The sequence below is a fragment of the Uranotaenia lowii genome, unplaced genomic scaffold (assembly GCF_029784155.1).
Source record: "Uranotaenia lowii strain MFRU-FL unplaced genomic scaffold, ASM2978415v1 HiC_scaffold_543, whole genome shotgun sequence".
Taxonomy (NCBI): Eukaryota; Metazoa; Arthropoda; class Insecta; order Diptera; family Culicidae; genus Uranotaenia; species Uranotaenia lowii.
This window is the reverse complement of record NW_026598471.1, coordinates 756-25,000: the sequence shown is the minus strand read 5'-3', so window position 1 is coordinate 25,000 and position 24,245 is coordinate 756. Positions and strand designations below refer to the sequence as shown.

The 24,245-nt window shown below is 32.3% G+C and overlaps 3 protein-coding genes across 3 annotated transcripts; all 3 read right to left on the bottom strand.

Moving 5' to 3' along the window:
• Positions 1-3,290: 3,290 nt before the first annotated feature.
• Positions 3,291-3,904, bottom strand: LOC129760266 (uncharacterized). Its single transcript, XM_055757878.1, has 2 exons — positions 3,785-3,904; positions 3,291-3,713 (listed from the first exon to the last, which is right to left on the bottom strand). Exons 1-2 carry the CDS (start codon positions 3,861-3,863, stop codon positions 3,352-3,354), a joined length of 441 nt encoding a protein of 146 aa, XP_055613853.1. The 5' UTR covers positions 3,864-3,904; the 3' UTR covers positions 3,291-3,351.
• A 102-nt stretch (positions 3,905-4,006) lies between these two features.
• LOC129760265 (uncharacterized) lies at positions 4,007-4,424 on the bottom strand (the record flags this gene model as incomplete). The annotated part of the gene is made up of 1 exon (XM_055757877.1): positions 4,007-4,424. A coding segment is annotated over one exon (318 nt), but the record flags the coding sequence as incomplete, so codon positions are not given.
• On the bottom strand, positions 4,286-18,702 carry LOC129760267 (uncharacterized; the record flags this gene model as incomplete). Its single annotated transcript, XM_055757879.1, has 3 exons — positions 4,286-5,351; positions 5,428-5,499; positions 17,047-18,702. Coding segments are annotated over 3 exons (2,543 nt in total), but the record flags the coding sequence as incomplete, so codon positions are not given.
• Between the last annotated feature and the right edge of the window lie 5,543 nt (positions 18,703-24,245).

Sequence of the window (24,245 nt, the reverse complement as noted above, 5' to 3'; positions counted from 1 at the left end):
TTGAACTGTTATCTTTCTTTTTTCAAAGACGCGAATAAAAGTTGGTTAAAACGTCTCTAATAAAAAAATGGTATGTAGTTGGCAGACAGTTATTGAAGAACTCATCCGGTACAACTGTGTTCGAAGTTTACTCTCGGACTTGAACTCGTAAACAAAGTACGTTAATTAATTTTTAGGTCTTGCTCGTATCTTTTACCACTGTGTCGTTATAATCATTTTTTTTTTTACAATTCGTTTATTTGAAGCGGCTCGTACCGTAGGTTTCAAAGAGCCAATGTCTGGTTTGTGTAATTACATTTCAAAGTTTTCGATAGATTTAGATATAGTGAAAAGGAAAGTAGTAGTTATAAACGGAGATCAATAGCTTTGAGAAAGAGGTAGATTTCGAGCATGCCCGAAGGGAGTCTATTAAATTCGCCCTGGCGACAAGGTGGTCCTCGCACGACCAAACAATATAATCATTTTTTTAGACAACGTCGGGTAGCTGTTAACATAAGTGTCATTTGTATGCATAAAAAATCAATCAGAATTAGATACCCATACCACTTTTCTATTGAAGTTGATATTTCATAAAGTAACTTATTTATTTAGCTTTGATTGTTGACTATAATAGATTAAGATGGTTTCTGGGATCAACACTTTGATGACTTATTTAAATAAAAAGAATTGTGGATGACATAAAATTCAGTTTGAAAACATGATATGAACATCGGTTTTTAGTACCCGAACTCCGATACCAGCCGTTGCTGTAGTTTCAAAACAAGAGAAACCATGAAGATTTCAAAACTTACACGCTCTTTTTTTAAACTCAAAATTAAGTAATTTTGGTTCAAAACAGCACTTCGGTGGCTTCCCTCAACTTTAAGTTTGACTGGGCAATAGCAAAACTAAGTTCTGATAGGCATACTCAATACTAAGTTTGGCAGTCGAACTCGAATTTATCCTTTTTTTTCGAGGGTAGCTGATTTTCAGGGAATTAAAGGATGATTAAAATTTGTTGTACCCGGATGCTGCTGTTCCGGTACATTGCATTGCAATTACAGAGCGGTGGAAAATTTTGAGATTCTCGGTCAAAGAAAACTTCCGGATGTTACTTCCCACGGAAGTAAACAACATCCGGAAGTTTCCGGACATTCCAAGCCGCTCACCATATGATGACAATGATGGACAGAATTTTACGCTGACACGGTGAACATGCATTTTATTATGAAGTTCCTTAATAGTCTTCCGGTAATTGTTCCGGAACGACATAATTTTGCGACGTGTTCGTTGGTTGCTGATCCGGTTCGGACTGAACTCGCTAAGTGTTTTCAGTCCAACAAAGAGAGTTCAATTTTTAGTTCATAAGGTTGAACTCAGCTTTGATCCCTCGCCGAAGGAAAAAAAGGGATCAATTTTGAGTTCGCAGTTCGAACTCCGTTTTGGTCCATCGCAAGAAGGAAAAAAGGGTATTTAACTTTAAGTTCATAGAATCGAACTATGTTTTGATCGTCGGTCATACTTAATTTTGAGTTAAAAAAAAATAGCATGTACTTTGCTTTATTGATTGTGAATTTGTTCGACAAAGGTTGAAGTGAGAAAATGGGCTTTTAATAAAATTTCAGATTCAGTTACTTGTACAGTTTCTATTTCAAAGCTCAATATGGTAAATACAAAAAAATGTCAAATAAATTTTTAAATATTCACCATAAAAGCTTTGGAAACAGTAAAGTTTCAAAAATTGTATTAATGTTTCAATAATGTTCTTTCTTTTCTGTTTTTCTTTCCAAGAGCGTGTACTGGCGCTATATCCAGGGATAGGGAGCAAAAAAAAAATCTACACATTCTCAAATTTGGATTTTTTTATGTAAAATAACCCCATTTCTAACCTCATAAGGAAGATTGATCGGATTCGGAGTCCAGGAGGACAGTACTTTCAAGCACATGTACTCTCAACGTAAAACTTCTGCAATCATGTGAACGTATATTTAGAACTGTTGTCCACGTTTCTTCCTCCCTGTGGTCCAGTTGCCTTTGCGTCCAATACTGCACAGTGGGCTCGGCCAAGTAAAGATGAGTAGTAAATATACTTTAACTAAACTCTCACCGGGATGCTGACAAGATCTGGCTGTGTATGTAGGGGGAAGTCGTCTACTACTGGACACTTAAGGTTTTTAAGCAATAACTTCAAAAATAGATTTTTGTAAACATTGGTTCCTCTACTGATTTGAAGAGTATCAATATTATGATCACTTAACTATATTAGAAAAAAAATTAATTTACAACACATTCATGCGGTAAAAGAAATCATTTCATGTTAATTTTCACTCATTTCCAAAAGTGTTGTCTATGGCCGGACACTACGAATTACTTCACCAAAGTTGTCACCAATGGCACAAAAACGTAGCAAAATGACTGAATTCACTTGCACAGGTCTTGTGAATATATGTTTTCCAATACCGAACGTTCTATGAAGCCAGTCATAAAAGTTTTTTTTGACGAACCAGAATGAAACATTTGTTTCGAAAAAACAAGAGAAAAATTGTCTATGACCGGACAGCAAAATCTTAAGTTTCTCAGAGGACCAAAATAGTTTCGTTATTGAACCCTTATCTTCTGCTAACCATTTGGGGGTGCTATAGAGATGAAAAAATGAAAGTTTCAAGTTAAAAACATCTATCATTTTGAATATTTTCTTGTCCGGTCACAGACAACAATTTGATGTCCGGTCATAGAGAAATCGCACTTTTTTCATTTTCCTAATATTTCGTTTGAACTTCCGTTTAGTTATCTTATATCTACTGTGGTCGAAAGATAACCAATCAACGATGTCGTTCATGTGCAGTTCAAATTTTACAAGCCGAAAAAACTGACCTCAATACAAATGCAAAGTTTAGGCGATCCTCTCCGTACTACTAGGCAAAAGCTTTAGATGCCTATCATTGGTTTACCTTTTCAGATTGGATTACCATATTTCTAACACCATATCAGGCTACCATTTACTTTATTTTCATGGCGTTTAAACATTATTAGGATATTGTGTTTTCGAAAAATCTATGTTGTCCGGCCATAGGCGATGTCCGGCCATAGACGACTTCCCCCTATAATAAGCATAGGCAGTTTTCAGAATATGGAAAAAGAATCTGAAGATTTGATATTTAATATCAAATACGTATCATCATATGAAGAGTTTTATAACATCACAAACTAAAAATAGCTCTAAGATGATGAATTTGTTTAAAAAAGTTTTTACTACATACAATAAGTTATTTGATTTATTTCTTTCTATAAATGAAAACCTTGTCCCGATAACTTCACATAAACTATTTATTTGACTTAATCACTAAAGGTTCAATGACCATCATCAACATTTCAATACTTCCACAAAATCTCAGCGACTTCATTTTCCATCCTTTTCAACCGCCTCTCGCTCAACCCCGGTCGTCGTCGCATCTCCAGTTCCAGCCGTCCAACCGCATCCCACTTCCGGTGGCCGAGTTTCTCCTCGGGGCCCAAAGACTTCCGCCATGGTTTCAAATTTTTCACATACGCGTCCACCCAATTACGACGTGGCTTCGGCTTCAACCGTTTGCGGTTAGGTTGGGTCCTTGGTTGAGGTTTCTTCACTCGAAGTGGAGCACTCCTGGTTCCGTACCGGAATATTCTTGGGTGTAAGCCTAGCTGCTTGAGGCGTTCCTTGACGTTGATTTCGATTATGGTGTTCAGGGACATGTCTGTGGTGAGGTCATTTTTAAAGTGAGTTTAACTCTTGGAGAGAATTGGAAATTTTGTTGAAAGGACTTACCATTGCAACGTTTGATCGGATTTGCAATTGCAAAACTGCAAATTGCCAGCAGGATCACAACCAAGAACTTGAGCAACATTTTCGAACTGAACCTTTTGAACGTAATCAGAAAACTGAAATTTTTCTTGGTCGAAACATTGAATGAACCCCAGAAAGGTCAGGTAAGAGAATGGCAATTGCCAAACGGAAGGAACGGATGAAGAAAGTAAAACGCAGAGACAATTTCGGTCAATTACGAAACCCTTTTGTCGTAAATTTATCTATTTACAAATAAAACTATGGGGAAGGAATGCGCAATTCCTAAGCGATACTGGTGGTGCAATTAGCTTAGACTTTGTGATGTTTCAGGAATTTTCCCGGATTGCTTTACAACCCCGTTGTTGTTGGTGGATCTTCGTTGTTCCTGGTGGTTAAGCCTTTTGGCTTCTTCCACCATCAGGGGCCAGAGCTCTTCGAATATTTCCTCCAGCACTGTGTATTCAGCTGCCGAAACGTGGCCCAGGCGTAGTTGCTCAACTACATGCGGAACCAGCTGCAGTAAATCGGAATTGCGTACCTCTACCTGGATTGCGCTGAGACTGTTTTCTTCTTCGTTGTCGATCGATTCGGATTGGCCTGGAAAGTTGAGGGATAAACGTTTTTAGGGTGGGATTCGTCCAATTGGAATGTATTTATTGCATTTTTTCTAAAATTATTTTTAAATAAGTCTTTATGGTTTAAGTAGGGTTAAAATTGAGTCGATTAACGTGTGGTTAATCGGAAAGAACTTCTTCGATGTTTTGATCTTCTAAAGGCCTCTCGTCAGTGCTAACTCTAGCCACCTCCAGAGGTTCCGTTTCATCGGTAACCTCTTCAGGAAACGGCTGCAAATTTCCGCGTGTTTTATCGTCTGTCAACTCAACCGAACTTTTTTTCGTCGCTTCCTGAGTTTCATTCAAGGATTGAGAAGGAATTTCTGGTTTGTCCAAGACAACTTCATCCAAAGCATTCTTCTGTTCTACTACATCGGAAGTTCGTTCGTTATCAGTGGTTTCACTCTCTTCCCCAGTCGCTTCATTCTTCAATTTAAACTCAGGTTCTTCAACACTGATCTCTTCTGCTTCTTTGATTTCGACATCATCATCTATTTGCAGTTCTTGCTCGTCCACCGTTTCTACAACTGCAGCTGAATTGTTTTCATCTTCTATAATAAGTGACTCGTCTTCAGGAATCTTGCGAGCTTCAACTCCCACTCCATAATTCCTCTCAAAGTATCCATCTTCTGTCACCGCTTCTTCATCCTGTTTCCACATTTCCAAGACCTCAATCGTCCGTGCACTCGCTTCGTCATCCTTCTCTCTCAGAATGTCCTGAAGAGCCGACAAAATAGCGACTCGCCCAGCACTCTTAACCAACTTTTCATCGATCTCGCGACTTTCTCCCGGCTGCAACTGGGCAGCCATCCGATCCAAATCTTCAGCGGAAACACTCGAGCGCGCCTGCTCACCGTGAGATTCCTGTACCAAATCCAGCACTTTGCCGACCTCATCGACCACGTAGCGTCGAACGTCTTCATCAACGGTGAAAGCTGAATTTTGGGGCGGGGGAAAGGAATTGTACCAACTAGAAATTCTACAATTTAAAAATGGTGAAAAATGTCTTACCTGTTTCGGTGGGTTTCGAAACCTGCTCATACTGCTCATCGGGATCGATTTCTAAGCCGATTTTCGGTGCGTCTGTGAAGAAATTTAAAAAATAAAAGTCTATTTAGTTTTTTTTTTAATGTGTGTTTCGGCTTATCTGTATGTATGATTGAATATGCTTCCATTTCACAGAAAAAACCTAAGAATATTACTCATTTTCTGATGATTTTTTTTAAATATATTCAATAACTGAAGAATAATCGAGATGCTGTCTGTTTTTAGTCGCTAAGTTTTGGTAGAAATTGGAACGATTAAATCCAATAAAATTCAACACTGCTGGAAGATGGAACAAAAAGAGAAGAAAATTTTTCTAACCAAATTTGAGCGATAAGTGAATGTATGCTTTGATAAAAACTTTCGTTAATTTTTTTTTATTTTAAAATTCAACTTTTGTCTAAAGAGTGTATAATTATTAATGTTTTCTTCAAAAACGCGCTATCTAAGAAATCAATAATCCAAAACTTATGTTTTTTGGTTTATTTTTTAATTTCGTGCAGCTAAATGTTATTTTTGTGTCATTTTTTATTAAAAGTTCAATTTTTGTTTAATTTTTGTATAATTTCAGTATTTATTTGTAATTTTAATGATATTTTTGTGTGAGTTTTGTAAAATTTTTGTGTAGTTTTTCTGTTTTTTTTACATTTTTGTGAAATTTTATGCAATTTATGTTTTATTCTTGTGAATTTTTTGTGTAATTTTTGTGTTATATTCGTGTTATTTTTGTTATATTTTTATGCAATTTTTGTGTTTTTTGTGTAATTTTCGTGTAATTTTTTTTTAATTTTTGTGTACTTTTTGTGTTATTCTTGTGTTATTTTCCTGTAATTTCTGTAATCCTTTTCTTTTTGTGTCATTATTGTGAAACTTGTGTAATTATTGTGAAGTTTTTGTGATTTTTTGTGTTATTTTAGAGAAATTTTTGAAAAATTTTTGTGCAATTTATGTGTAATTTTATAATCACTAATCACCGTATTTTATGTTTGTTACTTTAATTTATCAGCCTTATCGAGGAAAAGTGATGTCCTTATTAGTAGGGACATCTAAAGATTATGAAATTTTTGTAGATGGAAGTTGGCTCGTGAGGAACAAAAAATTGATATGTGATGTTAATTCTTCTAAATAAATTTTACCCGCTCATCTTCACCATCTTTCACTTCATCTAACCTTCTATCCATCTATAAAAATTTTATAATCTTTAGATGTCCCTACTAAAAAGGACATCACTTTTCACCGATAAGGCCTATAAATTAAAAGTTACAAAACATTTTTGTGTTATTGAAGAGAAATTTTTGTGTTATTTTGGTTTTATGTTCATGTCATTCTTGTGAAATTTTCGTGTGTAAGTATTGTGAAATTTATGTGTTATTTTGTGTTATTTTTGTGTGATTTTTGTGTGATTTTTGTGTGATTTTTGTGTGATTTTCTGTGTTAATTTAATTTTATTTTTGTGTAATCTGTTTTACATCATGTGTATTTAAGTGAAGTTTTTATGTTAATCATGAGTAATTTTTGTGTTATTTTCGTGTTAGTTATGTGTCATTTTTATGCAGTTTTTGTGTAATTTTTGTGTAATTTTTGTATAATTTTTGTGTAATTTTTTGTGTAATTTTTGTGTATTTTTTGTGAAATTTTTGTTAAATTGTAGGGTGTTTTTTGCAAATTTTTTTGTGATTATTGTGTTATTTTTAATTTGTGTTCTTTTTGTGTCATATTTGTGTAATTTTTGTGTTTTTTTTATCATAGTTTTGTGTAAATTTGTGTGATTTTTGTTGATTTTTTTTTGTAATTTTCGTGTAATTTCTCTAATTTTATTAGTTTTTGTGAATATTTTGTGTAGTTTTTGTGTAACTTTTCTGTATTTTTTGTGAAATTTTCATGAAATTGTTATGTTATTTTTAAGAAATTGTTGTGTAATTTTTGTGTTATTTTCGTGGAATTTTTGTAAAATTTGTGTGTAATTTTTGTGAAATTTTTGTGTTATTCTGTTTAATTGTTTTTTTTTGTGTAATTTATTGTGTAACTTTTATGTTATTTTTTTATAATCTGTTGTAAATTTTGTGTAATTAAGTGAAAATTTTGTGTCATTCTTGTGTAATTTTTGTGTTATTTTCGTGGTAGTTTTTTGATATTTTTTTGTAATTTTTGTGAAATTCTAGTACAATTTTTGTGAAGTTTTGTAAAAATGTTTTCTTCTTTTCGTGAACGCTTTGTGTATTTTTTGTGTAATTTTTGTGTAATTTTTGTGTATTTTTTTTTTTGGAATTTTTTATGAAATTTTTGTGTTACTTTGTTTTTATTTTTGTGTCATTTTTGTTAAAAAATTTTGAAATTTTTGTGTAATTTATGTGTAAATTTTGTGTAACTTTTGTGTTATTACACAAAATTTTTTGTGTTATTTTCGTGTTTTTTCGTGTTAGTGTATTTTAATTTTTTTGTATTTTTTTTAAATTTTTTGTGTTTTTTTTTTTGTTAATATTTGTGTCATTTTTGTGTAATTTCTGTGATATTTTTGGGTTTTTTTTTTCGCGTAAGTTTTGTGTAGTATTTGTGTAATTTATGTGTAATTGCGGTGAAATTACTGTGTTATTTTCATATAATTTTTGTGTAATTTTTTGTGTAATCTTTTTGTGATTTTTGTGTAACTTTTTGTACATTTTGTATATTTAAGTGAATTTTTTGTGTAATTCATGTGTAATTTTTGTGTTATTTTTGAGTTTTTTCTTGTTTGTTTTGTGTTAATTTTGCGTAATTATTATGAATTTTTTGTGGAATTTTTATGTAATTTTTGAATTATTCTTGTGTACTTTCTGTGTCTTTATTGTGTAGTTTTTATGTAATTTTTGTGTTATTTTTGTTGAATTCTTATATTTACGTGTAATTTTTGTGTATTTTCTGTCATAGTTTTTTGTTATTTTTGAAGAGTTTTTATATGAATTTTGTTTAATTTTTGTGAAATTTTCGTGTTTTTTAAAATTTTTGGGTGATCTGTTTTACATTTTGTGTATTTAAGTGAAATTTTTATGTTATTCATGTGTAATTTTTGTGTTGTTTATGTGTTATTGTTATATAATTTTTGTGTAATTTTTGTTTAATTTTTGTTCAATTTTTGTTTAATTTTTGTATAATTTATTGTGTAATTTTTTGTGTTATTTTTGTGAATTTTTTGTAAAATTTGAGTGATTTTTTTGCGAAACTTTTGTGATAATTTCGTGAAATTTTTCTGAAATTTTTGTGTTAATTTTTTGTGTTCTTTTTGTGTAATTTTTGTGTTTTTTATGATAGTTTTGTGTAAATTTGTATAATTTTTGCGGATTTTTTTGTTATTTTCGTGTAATTTCTATAATTTTATTAATTTTTGTGTAGTTTTTGTGTAATTTTTCTGTAATTTTTGTGAAATTTCCTTGAAATTTTTATGTTATTTTCGAGAAATTTTTGGGTAATTCTTGTGTTATTTTCGAAATTTTCATATAATTGTTATGTTTTTTTCGAGAAATTTTTGTATTATTCTTGTGTTATATTCTTGGATTTTTTGTGAAATTTGTGTGTAATTCTGTGTAATTGTTTTGTTATTTTTGTGTAATTTATTGTGTAACTTTAATGTTGTTTTTTTTATAATTTGTTGTTCATTTTGTGTATTTAAGTGAAATTTTTGAGTTATTTTTGTGTAATTTTTGTGTGTTTTTTCGTGGTAGTTTTTCTGTTATTTTTTTGTAATTTTGAAATTTTTTGTGAATTTTTTTGTGTAATTTTTCTGGAACTTTAGTAAAATTTTTTTGAAGTTTTTGTAAAAATTTTGTCTTCTTTTCGTGAACGTTTTGTGTAATTTTGGTGTAATATTGGTTTTATTTTTGATTATTTTATTTTGAATTTCTTGTGAAATTTTTGTGTTGCTTTGTTATTTTTTTTTGTGTCATTTTTGTATAATTTTTGTGTAATTTTTGTGAAATTTTTGTGTAGTTTATGTGTAATTTTCGTGTAATTTTTGTGTATTTTTTGTAATTTTCACGTGTCAGTTTATTGTAATTTTTGTGTATTTTTTTTTTTAATTTTTGTGTAATTTTTTTTAAATTTTTGTGTCATTTTTGTGTTATTTCTGTGTTATTTTTGTATTTTTCGCGTAAGTTTTGTGTAGTGAAATGTAAGTGCTGTGAAGTTATTGTGTCATTTTCTTGTAGTTTTTGCGTAACTTTGTGTTATTTTTTTTTGTTATGTTTGTTTAACTTTTTGTACATTTAGTTTATTTGAGTGAATTTTTTGTGTTATTCATATGTTTAATTTTTGTGTAATTTTTTAGTTTTCTCGTGTTAGTTTTGTGTTTTTTTTTTTTTTTTTTTTATTTTTTTTTTTAAATATGTCTTTATTTGTACCAATTCATCATTACATTTATATTACATTATTACATTAAATTAGGTGTTCAGTTCAATGATGAACTGTCCAGAGCCCTATAGTTTATTAATCACTATAATTTATTTATTTGAATTAATTTTGCTGAGTGCAATCAAGTATTTTTATGTAGGAGAACATCCTGTAATGTCAAAAAATATTTTAAACTTACTACTAAAAACTAAAACTATCCTAAATTAAAACTAATTATAGAGAGAACGAATCTCTGCGATGGAAGACTGCATCGATTTGCCTCTGAAGTTGGAGATGATTTTGTTGGCCATCTCTTCGATCGATTCAATGCCCGCAATCCGATGAAGATCTTCGGTGCTGTGCCAAGGTGGAAGCCGCAAAATCATTTTCAGAACCTTGTTCTGAATCCTCTGGATGGCTTTCTTCCTCGTCGCGCAGCAGCTAGACCAAATCGGAACTGCATACATGATCGCTGGTCGGAAAACTTGTTTGTAGATGAGCATCTTATTTCGCAGACACAACCGGGATTTCCTGTTGATGAGAGAATAAAGAGATTTAGTGTATTTATTACATTTAGATTGAATATCTTCAATGTGATTTTTAAAAGTAAGATTCCGATCAAGTGTGAGTCCCAAGTACTTCACGTGATCAGACCATTCTAATGAAACCCCATTAAAAGTTATGGAATGATTTTCATTAGGTTTTAAAAATTGAGCTCTTGGCTTATGGGGAAATAAAATAAGTTGAGTTTTGGAAGCGTTAGGAGAAATTTTCCACATTTTCAAGTAATTCAAAAAGGAATTTAAATTTTGTTGCAATCTACTGCGTACCACCCGTAAATTTCGACCTTTGGCTGAAAGCAAAGTATCATCAGCAAATAATCTTCTACCTTTTCCTTCTGGTACATCAGGAAGATCAGAAGTAAAAATATTGTATAAGATTGGCCCAAGTATACTGCCCTGAGGGACCCCAGCTCTAATGGGTGTCCTTTCAGAGCATGAATTTTGATAGCTTACTTGTAAGGTTCGGCTAGTCAAATAATTTTGAATAATTTTGGTGAGATATACAGGAAAATCAAATCGAGCTAATTTAGCTACTAAACCTTTGTGCCAAACACTGTCAAAAGCTTTTTCAATATCTAGAAGAGCAACACCAGTTGAATAACCTTCAGATTTGCTAGCGTTAATCATATTAGTTACACTCAAAAGTTGATGTGTAGTAGAATGTCCATGACGAAAACCAAATTGTTCATCAGGGAAAATAGAATTCTGATTAATGTGAATCATCATTCTATTCAAAATAACTCTCTCAAATAGTTTACTTAAAGAAGGAAGCAAACTAATTGGTCGATAACTTGAAGGCTCTGAAGCACTTTTTCCAGGTTTCAAAATTGGAGTTACTTTGGCATTTTTCCATTTATTGGGAAAATAAGCACAGTGAAAACATTTATTGAAGATTTTAACTAAAAAATTTAAAGTGCTTTCAGGCAACTTTTTAATAAGAATATAGAAAATCCCATCTTCCCCCGGAGCTTTCATATTTTTAAATTTTTTTAAAATCAATTTAAGTTCATCAATATTTGTCTCACAGGAACTTTCAAATACATTTTGCTTAGAAAAAATATCATCAAATTCAAGGGAAATTTGAGCATCAATTGGACTAACAACGTTTAAATTAAAATCATGAGCAGACTCAAACTGTTGGGCTAATTTTTGAGCTTTTTCTGCGTTAGTTAAAAGAAGTTTATCCCCATCTTTCAAAGTAGGAATTGGCTTCTGGGGCTTTTTCAGAATTTTAGTTAATTTCCAAAACGGCTTTGAGTAGGGTTTTATGTCCTCTACTGCTTTAGCAAAATTTTCATTACGGATGAAATTTAAACGACGTTTGATCTCTTTTTGAAGGTCGCAATAAATAAATTTCAAATAAGGATCCCTAGTACGTTGATATTGGCGTCGACGAATGTTTTTCAGTCGTATCAAAAACTGAAGATCATCATCAATTAAAGGTTGATTAAATTTATGTTTAACTTTGGGTATTGAAGCGGCTTTAGCATTGACTATTGAAGTTGTCAAATTTTCTACAGCCAAATCAATATCTTCAATTGAATTCAGTGGAACGTTTACATCCAAATTACGTTCAATAAAATTCCTATATCGCTCCCAGTCAGCTTTTTGAAAGTTAAAAGTTGATTTTAAAGGGTTTTCAATGGGACTTTGGGATAAAGAAAAAGTTACTGGAAGGTGGTCTGAATCGAGGTCCGCATGAGTAACTATTTGACTACAATGCTCGCCTAAATCCGTTAGAACCAAATCAATTGTGGAAGGATTTCTAATCGAAGAGAAACAAGTATGCCCATTAGGATATTCAACAGTATAATAACCTGCAGAGCAGTCATTGAATAAAATATTCCCATTAGAATTTGATGAAATATTATTCCAAGATCGGTGTTTTGCATTAAAGTCACCAATAATAAAAAATTTAGATTTATTTCTGGTGAGTTTTTGTAAATCTCCCTTCAAAAAATTTTTCTGCTCACCGCTGCATTGAAAAGGCAAATATGCGGCAATAATTATAATTTTCCCCATAGACGTTTCTAATTCAATTCCAATTGTTTCTAAGACTTTGGTATTGAAAGAAGGAAGAAGTCTAAATTTGAGACGACTATTGATGACAATAGCTACACCCCCACCTTGTCGATCAAGTCGATCATTTCGCAAAATTTTAAAGAAAGCATTGCTTTTCAAGTTATTGTCCGGCTTTAAAAAAGTTTCAGTGATGGCAGCAATATGTATGTTTTGAGTTTTCAAAAATAAAAAGAATTCATCTTGGTTAGCCAGCAAAGATCTAGCATTCCAATTCATAATATTTAAACATCTATTTGGATCCATGAGGGAATCGTAAAGTCATAATAATTTTGTTAGCATAATTAAAAGAAGTTTGGAAAGCTTCAAACATTGAATTTGCTTTCAACATAAGTTGCATCATTTCCATTAAATTTTGATGCAAAAATTTTAATTTTTCCTCAGTAATCTCACCCAAATCAACAAAATTGTTAGGATCAGAAAATGAAGGAGAAGAACAAGTATTTGAATTTCGGGGATTTTCCCAAGCCTTCGCATGAACGTTGAGACTTGGTTTTTTCCCATTTTTATTAGTTAAACCTGAAGAGGGAAACCCATTTTCAACCACCTCTGAGAACGATAAACAACGAGTCTGTGGCGCAGAATCAGCACAGGTAACATTAAAAACACTTCGGGTATTACCCAGCCGTGATTCCAATGTAGGCCGAGGATGACCGCGAACAGGCAGGTTGTTTGCCGGCCCGACGTGTGAAGACGAAAAAGAGGAAGGAGGAGAAGAAACTTTTCTGGAAACTTTGGGATTTTTCCTAGAAGCAATAATTTTTGCCCTGATGGGACAGTCTAGCGAATTCGAGGAATGATTACCTGCGCAATTTGCACACTTGAAAAATTCTGTTTGTGGCTTATCACCACCAAAAAGGCATTTAGATTTATCATGATCGAATGAGCCGCAAAGCATGCATCTGGCATTCATTCTACAATTTTTAGTGCCGTGACAAAAAGCTTGACAACGACGACATTGCGTAATATTTTGAAGGAAATTGGTTGAAGATTTTCGAAAAGGTTCGAATTTGACTCGACAATGAAACATAAGACGAGCCTTTTCAAGAATTTGCAAATTATTAACTTGATCCTTTTTAAAATGGATCAAATAAAGCTCAGGAGCAAAACCAACACTACTGATATTATTCGTGTTGGTTCTTTTCCTCATTTGAATTACTTGAATCGGAGAAAAACCTAACAAAGAATTTAATTCAGTTGTGATCTCATCCGGTGTCTGATCGCCGGTGAGACCACGAAGTACAACTTTAAAAGGACGATCACTTCTTGTGTCGTAAGTAAAAAATTGATGTTTTTTATTATTCAAATAATTTAAAATTTTTTGAAAATCATTAAAAGATTCCGCCAAAATACGAGCAGTTCCCCTTCGACCGATCTGAAAAGAAATCTTCACATCCTTGACGGAAGTGACGATTTCTTTTCGAAAGGCATTGAAGTCAGGAATCGTGACCGTAATTGGTGGAACCTTTTCATTTTTAAGAGTATAAGAAGAAGAAGGTTTCTTAGTACTCTTATCAGAATTAAATATGAATATTTCCTCATCACCGATGTTATGAAGGACATCGAATGAATTGGAAATTTCAACTTTTTTGGGCGATGGACCTGAATTAGTTTCGGCAATTCGCTTTCTACCAGCTCTTGAGCCGGCCGATGACTTCCCCATGCTGGAAAGAAAAGAGAAAATATGAATAAAAGAAAATGAAAATAATTTTAGCACTGAAAAGTGCTGATGGAAAAACAGGTAAGGAAAAAATAAATAATGTAAAAATGTTCCTGCAGGTACACAGCAACGATACGATGCTCCGGCGTACGTGTTGACGGCTCAACGGTACAGATGGAAGTGATTAGTTTTGTGTTAAATTTGCGTAATTTTTGTGGATTCTTTTGTGGAATTTTCAAATGATTTTTGAATTGTTCTTGTGTAATTTTTGTGAAGTTTTTGTGTTATTTCCGTTGCATTCTTATATTTACGTGCAATTTTTGTGTTATTTCTGTTATTTTTTGTGCATTTTGTTCAATCTTTGTGAAATTTTTGTGTTCTTTGAAAATTTTGGAAACCATTTTCGTGTTAATTTTCTGTAATTTATGTGTTATTTTTGTGTTATATTTGTTTAATTTTTGTGTAATTATTTTGTTTTTTGTGTAATTTTTGTGCAATTATTGTCTCATTTTCTTTTAAATTTTGTGTCATTTTAATGTTTTTTTTTTGTGTGTTATTTATGTGTAATTTTTGTGTTTTTTTGTTTTATTTTTGTCTCATCATTGTGTTAATTTCAAGTAATTTTTGTCTTATTTATTTAATAGTTTTCTGTTATTTTTTTATTTTTGTGTAAATTTTTCGTAGTTTTTGTGTTAGTTTTTAAATATTTTTTGGTTTTTTTCTGTTAAGGTCTTGTGTTATTTTTGTTTATTTTTGGTGTTTTTTGTGTTATTTTTGTGTACTTTTTGTTGTATATTTGTGAAATTTTTGTGTTATTTATGTATTTTTTGTGTATTTTTTGTGTTTTTTAAAGTTAATTTTGTGTAATTATTGTGTTATTTAGGTATTATTATTGTGTTATTTTTGTTATTTTTGTGTTATTTTCGTTCAGGTATTGTGTATTTTTTGTGTTATTCTTGCGTAATTTTTGTGTGTATTTGTGTTATTTTTGTGTAACTTTTGTGATTTGTTTTGTGCTATATTTCTTTTGAAATTTTTGAGAAATATTTGTGACATTTTTGTCATTTTACTGTTTTTTTAGGTTTTTCAAAATTTTAAATTTTTTATAATTTCAAAAAAAAGTTTTTATTTATTTAAATTAACTTATAAGAATTCTAAATTTTTTTAAATTTTCTCTTTTTATAGTGTTATTATCGTGGTATTTTTGTAGTATTTTTGCGTATTTTTCGGTATATTTTTTGGAATATTTGTTTCAATTAATTGTTATTTTTTGTGATATTTAATAATTAATTTTTTTTTTAATTTTAAATAGTTTTATTGTGGTAATTGGGTTATTCTTATGTAGTTTTAATATTATTCATGTGAAGTTTTGTCACTTTTGTCATTTGTGTCATTTTTGTCATTTTTGTCATTTTTGTCATTTTTGTCATTTTTGTGATTTTTGTAATTTTTGTAATTTTTGTCATTTTTGTCATTTTTGTCATTTTTGTCATTTTTGTCATTTTTGTCATTTTTGTCATTTTTGTCATTTTTGTCATTTTTGTCATTTTTGTCATTTTTGTCATTTTTGTCATTTTTGTCATTTTTGTCATTTTTGTCATTTTTGTCATTTTTGTCATTTTCGTCATTTTTGTCATTTTTGTCATTTTTGTCATTTTTGTCATTTTTGTCATTTTTGTCATTTTTGTCATTTTTGTCATTTTTGTCATTTTTGTCATTTTTGTCATTTTTGTCATTTTTGTCATTTTTGTCATTTTTGTCATTTTTGTCATTTTTGTCATTTTTGTCATTTTTGTCATTTTTGTCATTTTTGTCATTTTTGTCATTTTTGTCATTTTTGTCATTTTTGTCATTTTTGTCATTTTTGTCATTTTTGTCATTTTTGTCATTTTTGTCATTTTTGTCATTTTTGTCATTTTTGTCATTTTTGTCATTTTTGTCATTTTTGTCATTTTTGTCATTTTTGTCATTTTTGTCATTTTTGTCATTTTTGTCATTTTTGTCATTTTTGTCATTTTTGTCATTTTTGTCATTTTTGTCATTTTTGTCATTTTTGTCATTTTTGTCATTTTTGTCATTTTTGTCATTTTTGTCATTTTTGTCATTTTTGTCATTTTTGTCATTTTTGTCATTTTTGTCATTTTTGTCATTTTTGTCATTTTTGTCATTTTTGTCATTTTTGTCATTTTTGTCATTTTTGTCATTTTTGTCATTTTTGTCATTTTTGTCATTTTTGTCATTTTTGTCATTTTTGTCATTTTTGTCATTTTTGTCATTTTTGTCATTTTTGTCATTTTTGTCATTTTTGTCATTTTTGTCATTTTTGTCATTTTTGTCATTTTTGTCATTTTTGTCATTTTTGTCATTTTTGTCATTTTTGTCATTTTTGTCATTTTTGTCATTTTTGTCATTTTTGTCATTTTTGTCATTTTTGTCATTTTTGTCATTTTTGTCATTTTTGTCATTTTTGTCATTTTTGTCATTTTTGTCATTTTTGTCATTTTTGTCATTTTTGTCATTTTTGTCATTTTTGTCATTTTTGACATTTTTGTCATTTTTGTCATTTTTGTCATTTTTGTCATTTTTGTCATTTTTGTCATTTTTGTCATTTTTGTCATTTTTGTCATTTTTGTCATTTTTGTCATTTTTGTCATTTTTGTCATTTTTGTCATTTTTGTCATTTTTGTCATTTTTGTCATTTTTGTCATTTTTGTCATTTTTGTCATTTTTGTCATTTTTGTCATTTTTGTCATTTTTGTCATTTTTGTCATTTTTGTCATTTTTGTCATTTTCGTAATTTTTCATTGTTGTTCATTTGGTTTATTAAATTTAATTATAGTTGATTTGACCTTGCATTTCGTTTAGTTGTATTTTGTTGAATTATACTGATTTAAATTTTCCCAATAAATGTTTTCAACTTACGATTTCTATCCAATTCTTCAAGGTCGTCTGACTTTGCTTCAACGTTGTCGTCACCGGTTTCGTTGCCGGCTTCGTCTTCACTTTCCCAGAGAGGAACACTCTCTGTTGAGGCTTCATCAATATCCTCGGCGTCCTGTTCCTCCACTTCTTCACTTAGATTGTTCAGCAGCAGTTCAGCTTCCAGCTCGTCGATCACTTCTTCCTGGTCCGGTAGATCGACAAGCGGCTCGCCATCTTGTTCCTTCGGCTCGATCCACTCTGCCGGTTGACTGACGTCGATGGGTTCAGGAAGCTTTTCCGATTCGAAAATTACCTCTGGTTCGTTGTAGTGCTCTGGAAAGCTGCCAGGGTTATCTAAGATTTGTTGCAGCTGGACGATCGATTCGGTTTCTTTCGCTTCAACCATGTCGGGCTGTTCTGTGATTTGTTGTAGGATGGTAGGTAAAGTTTCGGTTTCGGCCCAAACTTCTTGTTTACTTTCTGGTACGAGTTTCTCTGGTTCTAATAATCCTTCTAGAATGACAATTGGAGTGGTTGCAGACACAGGGGTCTGAGAAATTGAGATGGTTTCTTCAGCGTTTTCAACAACGGTTACAAGTTCTGGTTCTTCGCGGTTTTCAACTTCAGATATCTCTTGGTGTTCTAGATCATCGGTGTCCGATTCGTTGTTTTCGTAATATTCTGGCTTGAATTCAAAACTATCAGACTTTTCTTCGGATTCTATTTCGTGAAGCTCACTCGTGGCTTCTGTTTCTCCCTGGTTCGCATCAGTATCACCTTCAATAGTTTTCGCTACAATAACTGAATCTTCTTCAACAACTACTGTAACATTGTCTGGAACAGATTTCACCTCCAAAGTACCGTTCGAATCGTGTCTGATGTCAATGACACCAGGCTTTATTTCATTTGATTGGTTGTCTTCGCTGGAATCGTCAATAACTACCCAGAACTCTTCGACCTTTCCATCATCCACAGGTTCATCGTCCTCTTCGACAATGTCATAGTTTTCATCGAAATCATTGATCGGCTTCTGTCCTTGCTTTCCGAAAATAATCGCCAAAATGTCCTGAATCGTCCAGGGCTTCTCCGTAGTCCACTTCAACGAATCCAACTCCTCCAAGATGTTCAGCTCTTTCTGAATCACCTCAACGGTAACTCCTTCGACGTTTTTCTTCAACTGTTTCAACTTCTCTCGGAAATCTTCGTCCGCATAGTTGTCCACCTCGATCACATCCAGCACCCGATGCAAGGCTGGTATCAGTTGTCGATAGTCATTTACAAATCGTCCCTTATCCAACAAATTCCAGGGTTCCAAACGGTCGTAAGCATGCGACCCAAGAATGGCCACTTCGTCGAAGCCTTCGACCTCATGCAAAAGGTCTCGCAGCTGCTGCTCGAAGTAGTCATCCTTGAGCTGTTCGACCAGTTCGTCCAGCTTCGTTCGACGAGGGGCTGCCCGACGATAGAGGGTTATCATTTGGATGAGATAGTAGAGTTCGAGTAGCTGTTGGGCTTCATCCCTGGATAGGGGGTTTTGGGTAGCGGCCAAGAATGGTGCCGGAGTGTACCATTGACCCGAGGGAGGACGTGCTGGTCGACCCAGATGGGAAATGAAGCGGTTGTAGTTGTAGTTCAAGTGATTGTTGTTCAGGTGCTCTGAAATTGGAAAGTGATTTTTTAATGTAGTTCAATCCGATCTGAATGCAAAACTGTTTAACCCTTTAATGCATGACTGTATAAAAATGAAAACTGCAATAATTGTGTAAGTAAAATAATAACATTTTAATTCAAATAACACAGCTGAACATGTTTGAAGTCATTATTATGAGTCTTAAGATAGTTATGGCTCTTAAAAGTTCGAAAATAATTTTTGAAATTGTTGATTTGTTTTGATACGATTTTGCAAATTTCTTCCAAACATTGTTCATTAGGTGCAGAAAGATGTTTGTGATTGATTGAGATTAAAATAATTGTTTGAATTTCCCAAATTGAAGAAATGTTTGTTGTTTTCATCGACTTTTTTCGGCGAGCAATGAAACAAAATTACTTGCCAGTTGGTCCAAACGTTTCGAGCTACTTTTGGCTGTTCGCTCCTCTTCAGTGGACCTTAAATAGAATTTATTTTCAATACAATTTTCCATTTTACTAGATTATATAACTTACTTTATCTAGCGATCGTCTAACTACTGTTTGTTGTCTGTTGTTTGTTTTTGATGTTATGTTTACATTTATCTGTCACTGTTCTGATCTTGGGTAAAATGGAGTTGTAGGCTGATTTAAAATTGATTGAGTCTTTCTGTTTGTTTACAACGTCATTGTCTCCTCTTATTAAAATGTACAACACTTTAAATAATAATGCCAGCGGTTTTGGCGTAATGGTTGAAGCTCAAGTCTTCTACGCCAAGGTTCATGAGATCGAATCCCGGTCATGGCATATATAGTACACTTTCTGTGGTCTAGTGGTTTTAGCATTTGTAAGATGCTAGCCATTATAACTTCGAAAGATGTACGCTTTAGAGTTAAGGAAAGAAGATCTCTTCAAAGAAACATTAAGTTTCACTGAGATCCTATGTGTGTGTGCTCGTTTCTAAAAAAAAAAAATAATAGTAAAATCGAACAATCCAAAAGTTTAATTACAATTCCGTATTGTGCAGGTTTGGGTGAGAAGTTAGCCAAATATTTTAAACAGTACGACATCAATGTAGCTTTCAAATCCTTAAACAAAGTAAAGAACACAATTTTCACGAAAACCAAAGATAAAATACCAAAAGAAAAAACAACAAATGTGGTTTACAACATAAAATGTGGAGGTTGTGAAAAATCCTACATTGGTGAAACTAGTCAATTTTTACACAAAAGATTAGAACAACATAAGAATGATGTAAAAAACAAAAAAGTTGGAGGCACAGGACTTGCTCAACATAGCATAGAGTACGGTCATGCTTTCGATTTCAAAAACACCACTATTTTAGAAAAAGTCTCAAAGTACAATACTAGAATTTGTGCAGAAATGTTTCACATCAAAATAAGAGGAGACAATGACGTTGTAAACAAACAGAAAGATTCAATCAATTTTAAATCAGCCTACAACTCCATTTTACCCAAGATCAGAATACTGACAGATAAATGTAAACATAACATCGAAAACAAACAACAGACAACAAATAGTAGTTAGACGATCGCTAGATAAAGTAAGTTATATAATCTAGTAAAATGGAAGATTGTATTGAAAATAAATTCTATTTAAGGTCCACTGAAGAGTAGCGAACAGCCAAAAGTAGCTCGAAACGTTTGGACCAACTGGCAAGTAATTTTGTTTCATTGCTCGCCGAAAAAAGTCGATGAAAACAACAAACAATTCATCGCGGCGATTAAACCAGTTAATCAAAATTGAAGAAAAAACATCGACTTTCAAAACTATTTTTTCCAACAAAAAAAAATGACTTTTTCAATTTTTAGAATACTTCGAACTATTATCACAAAATACATCAATCAAAATACATAAAAATATCGTGATGAAAATACCATAGGCAAAATGTTTTTAATCTCAAAAAAAATTTTTTTTTGTAAAACTCAAAACTTTTCATGCATTTCCACTTGGATTTTTATAAGTGTTGTTTTAAATTAAGGGTTAAATTGAAATCCGAATTGAAAATGAACGAACAAATTTTTGATTTGTGTCAGTTGCTTCGGATCAAAAACATCCAATTGAAGAGCTTTAAATTAAACAGAAATAAGGAAATTAGTGGGTAATTGAAAGTTTATGTTCCACTGAATAGAATGTTTCAAACTTCACATTTTCCAGTTCGGTAATAAGAACAGGCAACAAACAAAACCGGAACCGTCCCAACAAGTTTGACTTCAATGAAAGATCACGCTTCCTACAAATGATTACACAGGGCAGCAAAATTCTCATTTTTCCCACTTGAAAAAAATATTTGAGCTAATTTTGACTTATTTTGGGGCTGTTATTACAAACATTCATTCGGTTTATTTCTAACGGCTCTTATATCAAAAATAACTTTTAAAAATTGTTAAAAAAACACTAAATGAATTTGTGCGCTATTTAAGCAAAACAGTAGAACATTACAAATATTTTTTATAACTCAACAATCAAGTTTCCCGAAGACCACGAGAAAAGTTGGCTTCTTGGAAATTATTGAATTTATAATTTTTAAATTTTCCCGAAACTGCAAACAACGATAATCTTGGCTAAATTTTAAAGAAGATAATTTAAATTAAATCTTCTTTGATATTTTGGAAACCATGAGTCAAATCATTTTGAACAAAATTGTTAAATGAGTAAAAATCTTCAGTATCAAATACTCTAAAAATTTCTTTATTGATTTAAAAAAAAAGTTGTAATGTTGTCTGTTAAAATTTCTTAAAATTGTATAATTGATTTTTTTTAAACAGCGCTGTATCTCTGAAACGAGAACATCTAGGCAAGTTTTTTTTTCAAGATTGAAGGTCAAGAAAATTACTAAAAAATAGCTTTTAGTTTTCATTTAGGTTTATGAGTTTACCGGTTATCCAAGATCGATTTTACTCAAAACTGACCAATTTAAAAAATTTCAACACGCCATATAACCAGAATTAGAGGTGATAGACCAAATTTGACAAATGTTTTTAATTCAGGACAACAAAATTTTCCAAAATTAGTTGTTCAAACATAGGAACTAAAAATGCATTTCTCCTGTGCTATTTTTTGAAGTTCCCATAATTATGTTGTAAATCACTTAAAAAAGGTTTTAAAAATAATACAGATCTTTGAGTAAGAATGCAAATCGACACATCGTTCTATAGAAAGAATTCGATTAATTCAAATTTTGAATTTCAGATATAAATATATTCGAAATGATAAAACGAAGTAATAAAAAAAAATTCAAAAACATAATTATTCTCGAATTTTGGGTTTGAAGCAAGCCTATATCAGCTTCCAAAACGGGATCAATATTCGATTTAAATTTAAGAGTTTTTCCATTCGTTGTTCATTTAAGAAATCGGACCTTCAACCCCCAAACAGATAAATCACCATCTTTCGCAGTTTATAGATATATAAGGCCGAACAGATCCTAGGCCGAATGGTCGTTTGGCCTAATGGACGCTAGGCCGATAAGGCATATTAACGCTTGTCTGCATGTTAGACCGAATGGTGATGAGGCCGATAGAAATTCGAATGCCTACTAGGCTGAATGGTCGTTAGGCTTAATGAGCTTTATGTCGAATGGTCATGAGGCCGAATGGTCGTAAGGCCGAATATTTGGACGAAGGGAGATTAGGCGGAATGGTCGTTATGTCGAGTGGTTGTTAGGCCAAACGGATATTAGGCCGAATGGATGTTAGACCGAACGGTCGTTCAACGAAGTTTGGCCGAGTGAACGTGAGCTCTAGATTAAAGCAATCTAATTATAAAGTGTATCTTATATCGTTTTCGTTTTTCTCCACTGGAGCGGGGCAAAATTTTCTCTGGATAAACAAACAGAATCGTCACCCCGGACGATGCAAATATACGTTTTCTATACTCACCCTTTGCTTACCCTCAACACTGACAATTTCTACGGGTTGCAACCGCCTGCTTGAGGTTCAAACCTCGGGCAACACTAGTGGACTTCTGAATTAATAAACGAACACAAAAACAGCAGTTAGGGCAAAACTCGTGGATAACTAGGTTGCCACTGCTAATAAACGAAAACACTATTAGCAATAAACGTTGCTGGTAGTTAGGATGCTTGCCTTGGATGAGATAGCGGAAAGGCGGAAAAGCAAGCAACGCGAAATTGTAAATATCATCACTAAGCACTGGCAATCGTGTTACACAGGAAGCCCAATCCAGTCAACTACGATAGCCAACCGTCTCGTGTGACTTGAACTTATTCTCATTCAAACGATACTTGCTTGCTCGTTCGTAGTAGCTGTTGACCAATCGGCCTAATATCCATACAGCCATTCGGCCGAACGTCCATTAAGCTTGGTGACCATCCAGCCAAATGACTATTGGACTTTACAACCATTCGGACTAATATCCATTCGGCCTACCATTCATTCAGGCAAGTGTTAAAGATGTTTATCCGCCTAGCGACCATTCGGCCTATAGACCACTTGACCTTGTGACCCTTCGACCTTATGACAATTCGGCCAAACATCCTTTCGGCTGTGTATTGATTCAACTTGACAGCTTTCGGCTGGCTTACCGTCGACCATATAACCCATTCGACTTAGTGGCCTATTCGGCATGATGATCCATTCGACCTAACGTCCATCGGCCGAATAACCTTCGGCCGAAAGTTCAAGCCTCGTTTTTGAGATAGAGTCTAATGAATAAATTCATTGTCCAAAATTTTAGGGCAGGATCGATAAAAATCTTGGAAAGTCCCATTGAGAAGATGTTCCGAACATTTTATACAGTTATATTTACTTGCTAAAAAATCCGAAAAAAACATCCCTTACTAAAACTACGGTTAGTCACATATTCCGTCTATTGAAATAAAAAATTGCTCTACAGTTCATGAAAGCTGAAGTTAAAAGCTTAACGATGGAACATCGAGAACAAGGTTCACATGTTTTTTTTTTTTCAAACTTTTGACCAACGAAAATTAAAATAAAAGGTCTTTAAAACGTAGTTTTTATTTCACCTCTTGTAAAAACTGTTTTATAGATGGAACAAATTGTTTTAAAAATAGGGCTACAAAATTCATGTTATTTCCAACATTTTGCAATCATTAGATTTTGGGGCCGTGGAGGATTGAATCTACTATAGTTTTAGTAAAGGATGTTTTTCGGATTTTTTATTTTGGAAGTTGAATTGCAAGGAAGCAAGTAAATATTTTTAACTGTATGAAATGTTCGGAACATTTTCTACTGTAATAAAAGAGTCTCTATTGATGTAAATATTTAAAAAAAATCAAAGCAGTGGAAACAATTTAGTAATTTTTTACTTCAGGAGTGTCAAATTGTTACTCAGATCTGATTAGGGAGTTTATTTTCTGGGCTTTGATGGAGCGTCCATAAACAAAGGTAATGATGCAAAATAAAAGATTCCATAAATCAATTAGGGGCCCCGAAGAAATTGTTTTGTTAAGATGCGTCTGAAAAAAGTTACAAGCATGGATTAAGGTTAATGATGAAAAAGTTGTCCACCGATAAAATAAACATAAAACTGTGGTTAACCCTTCATTTCATTATATTTTTCTTCAAAG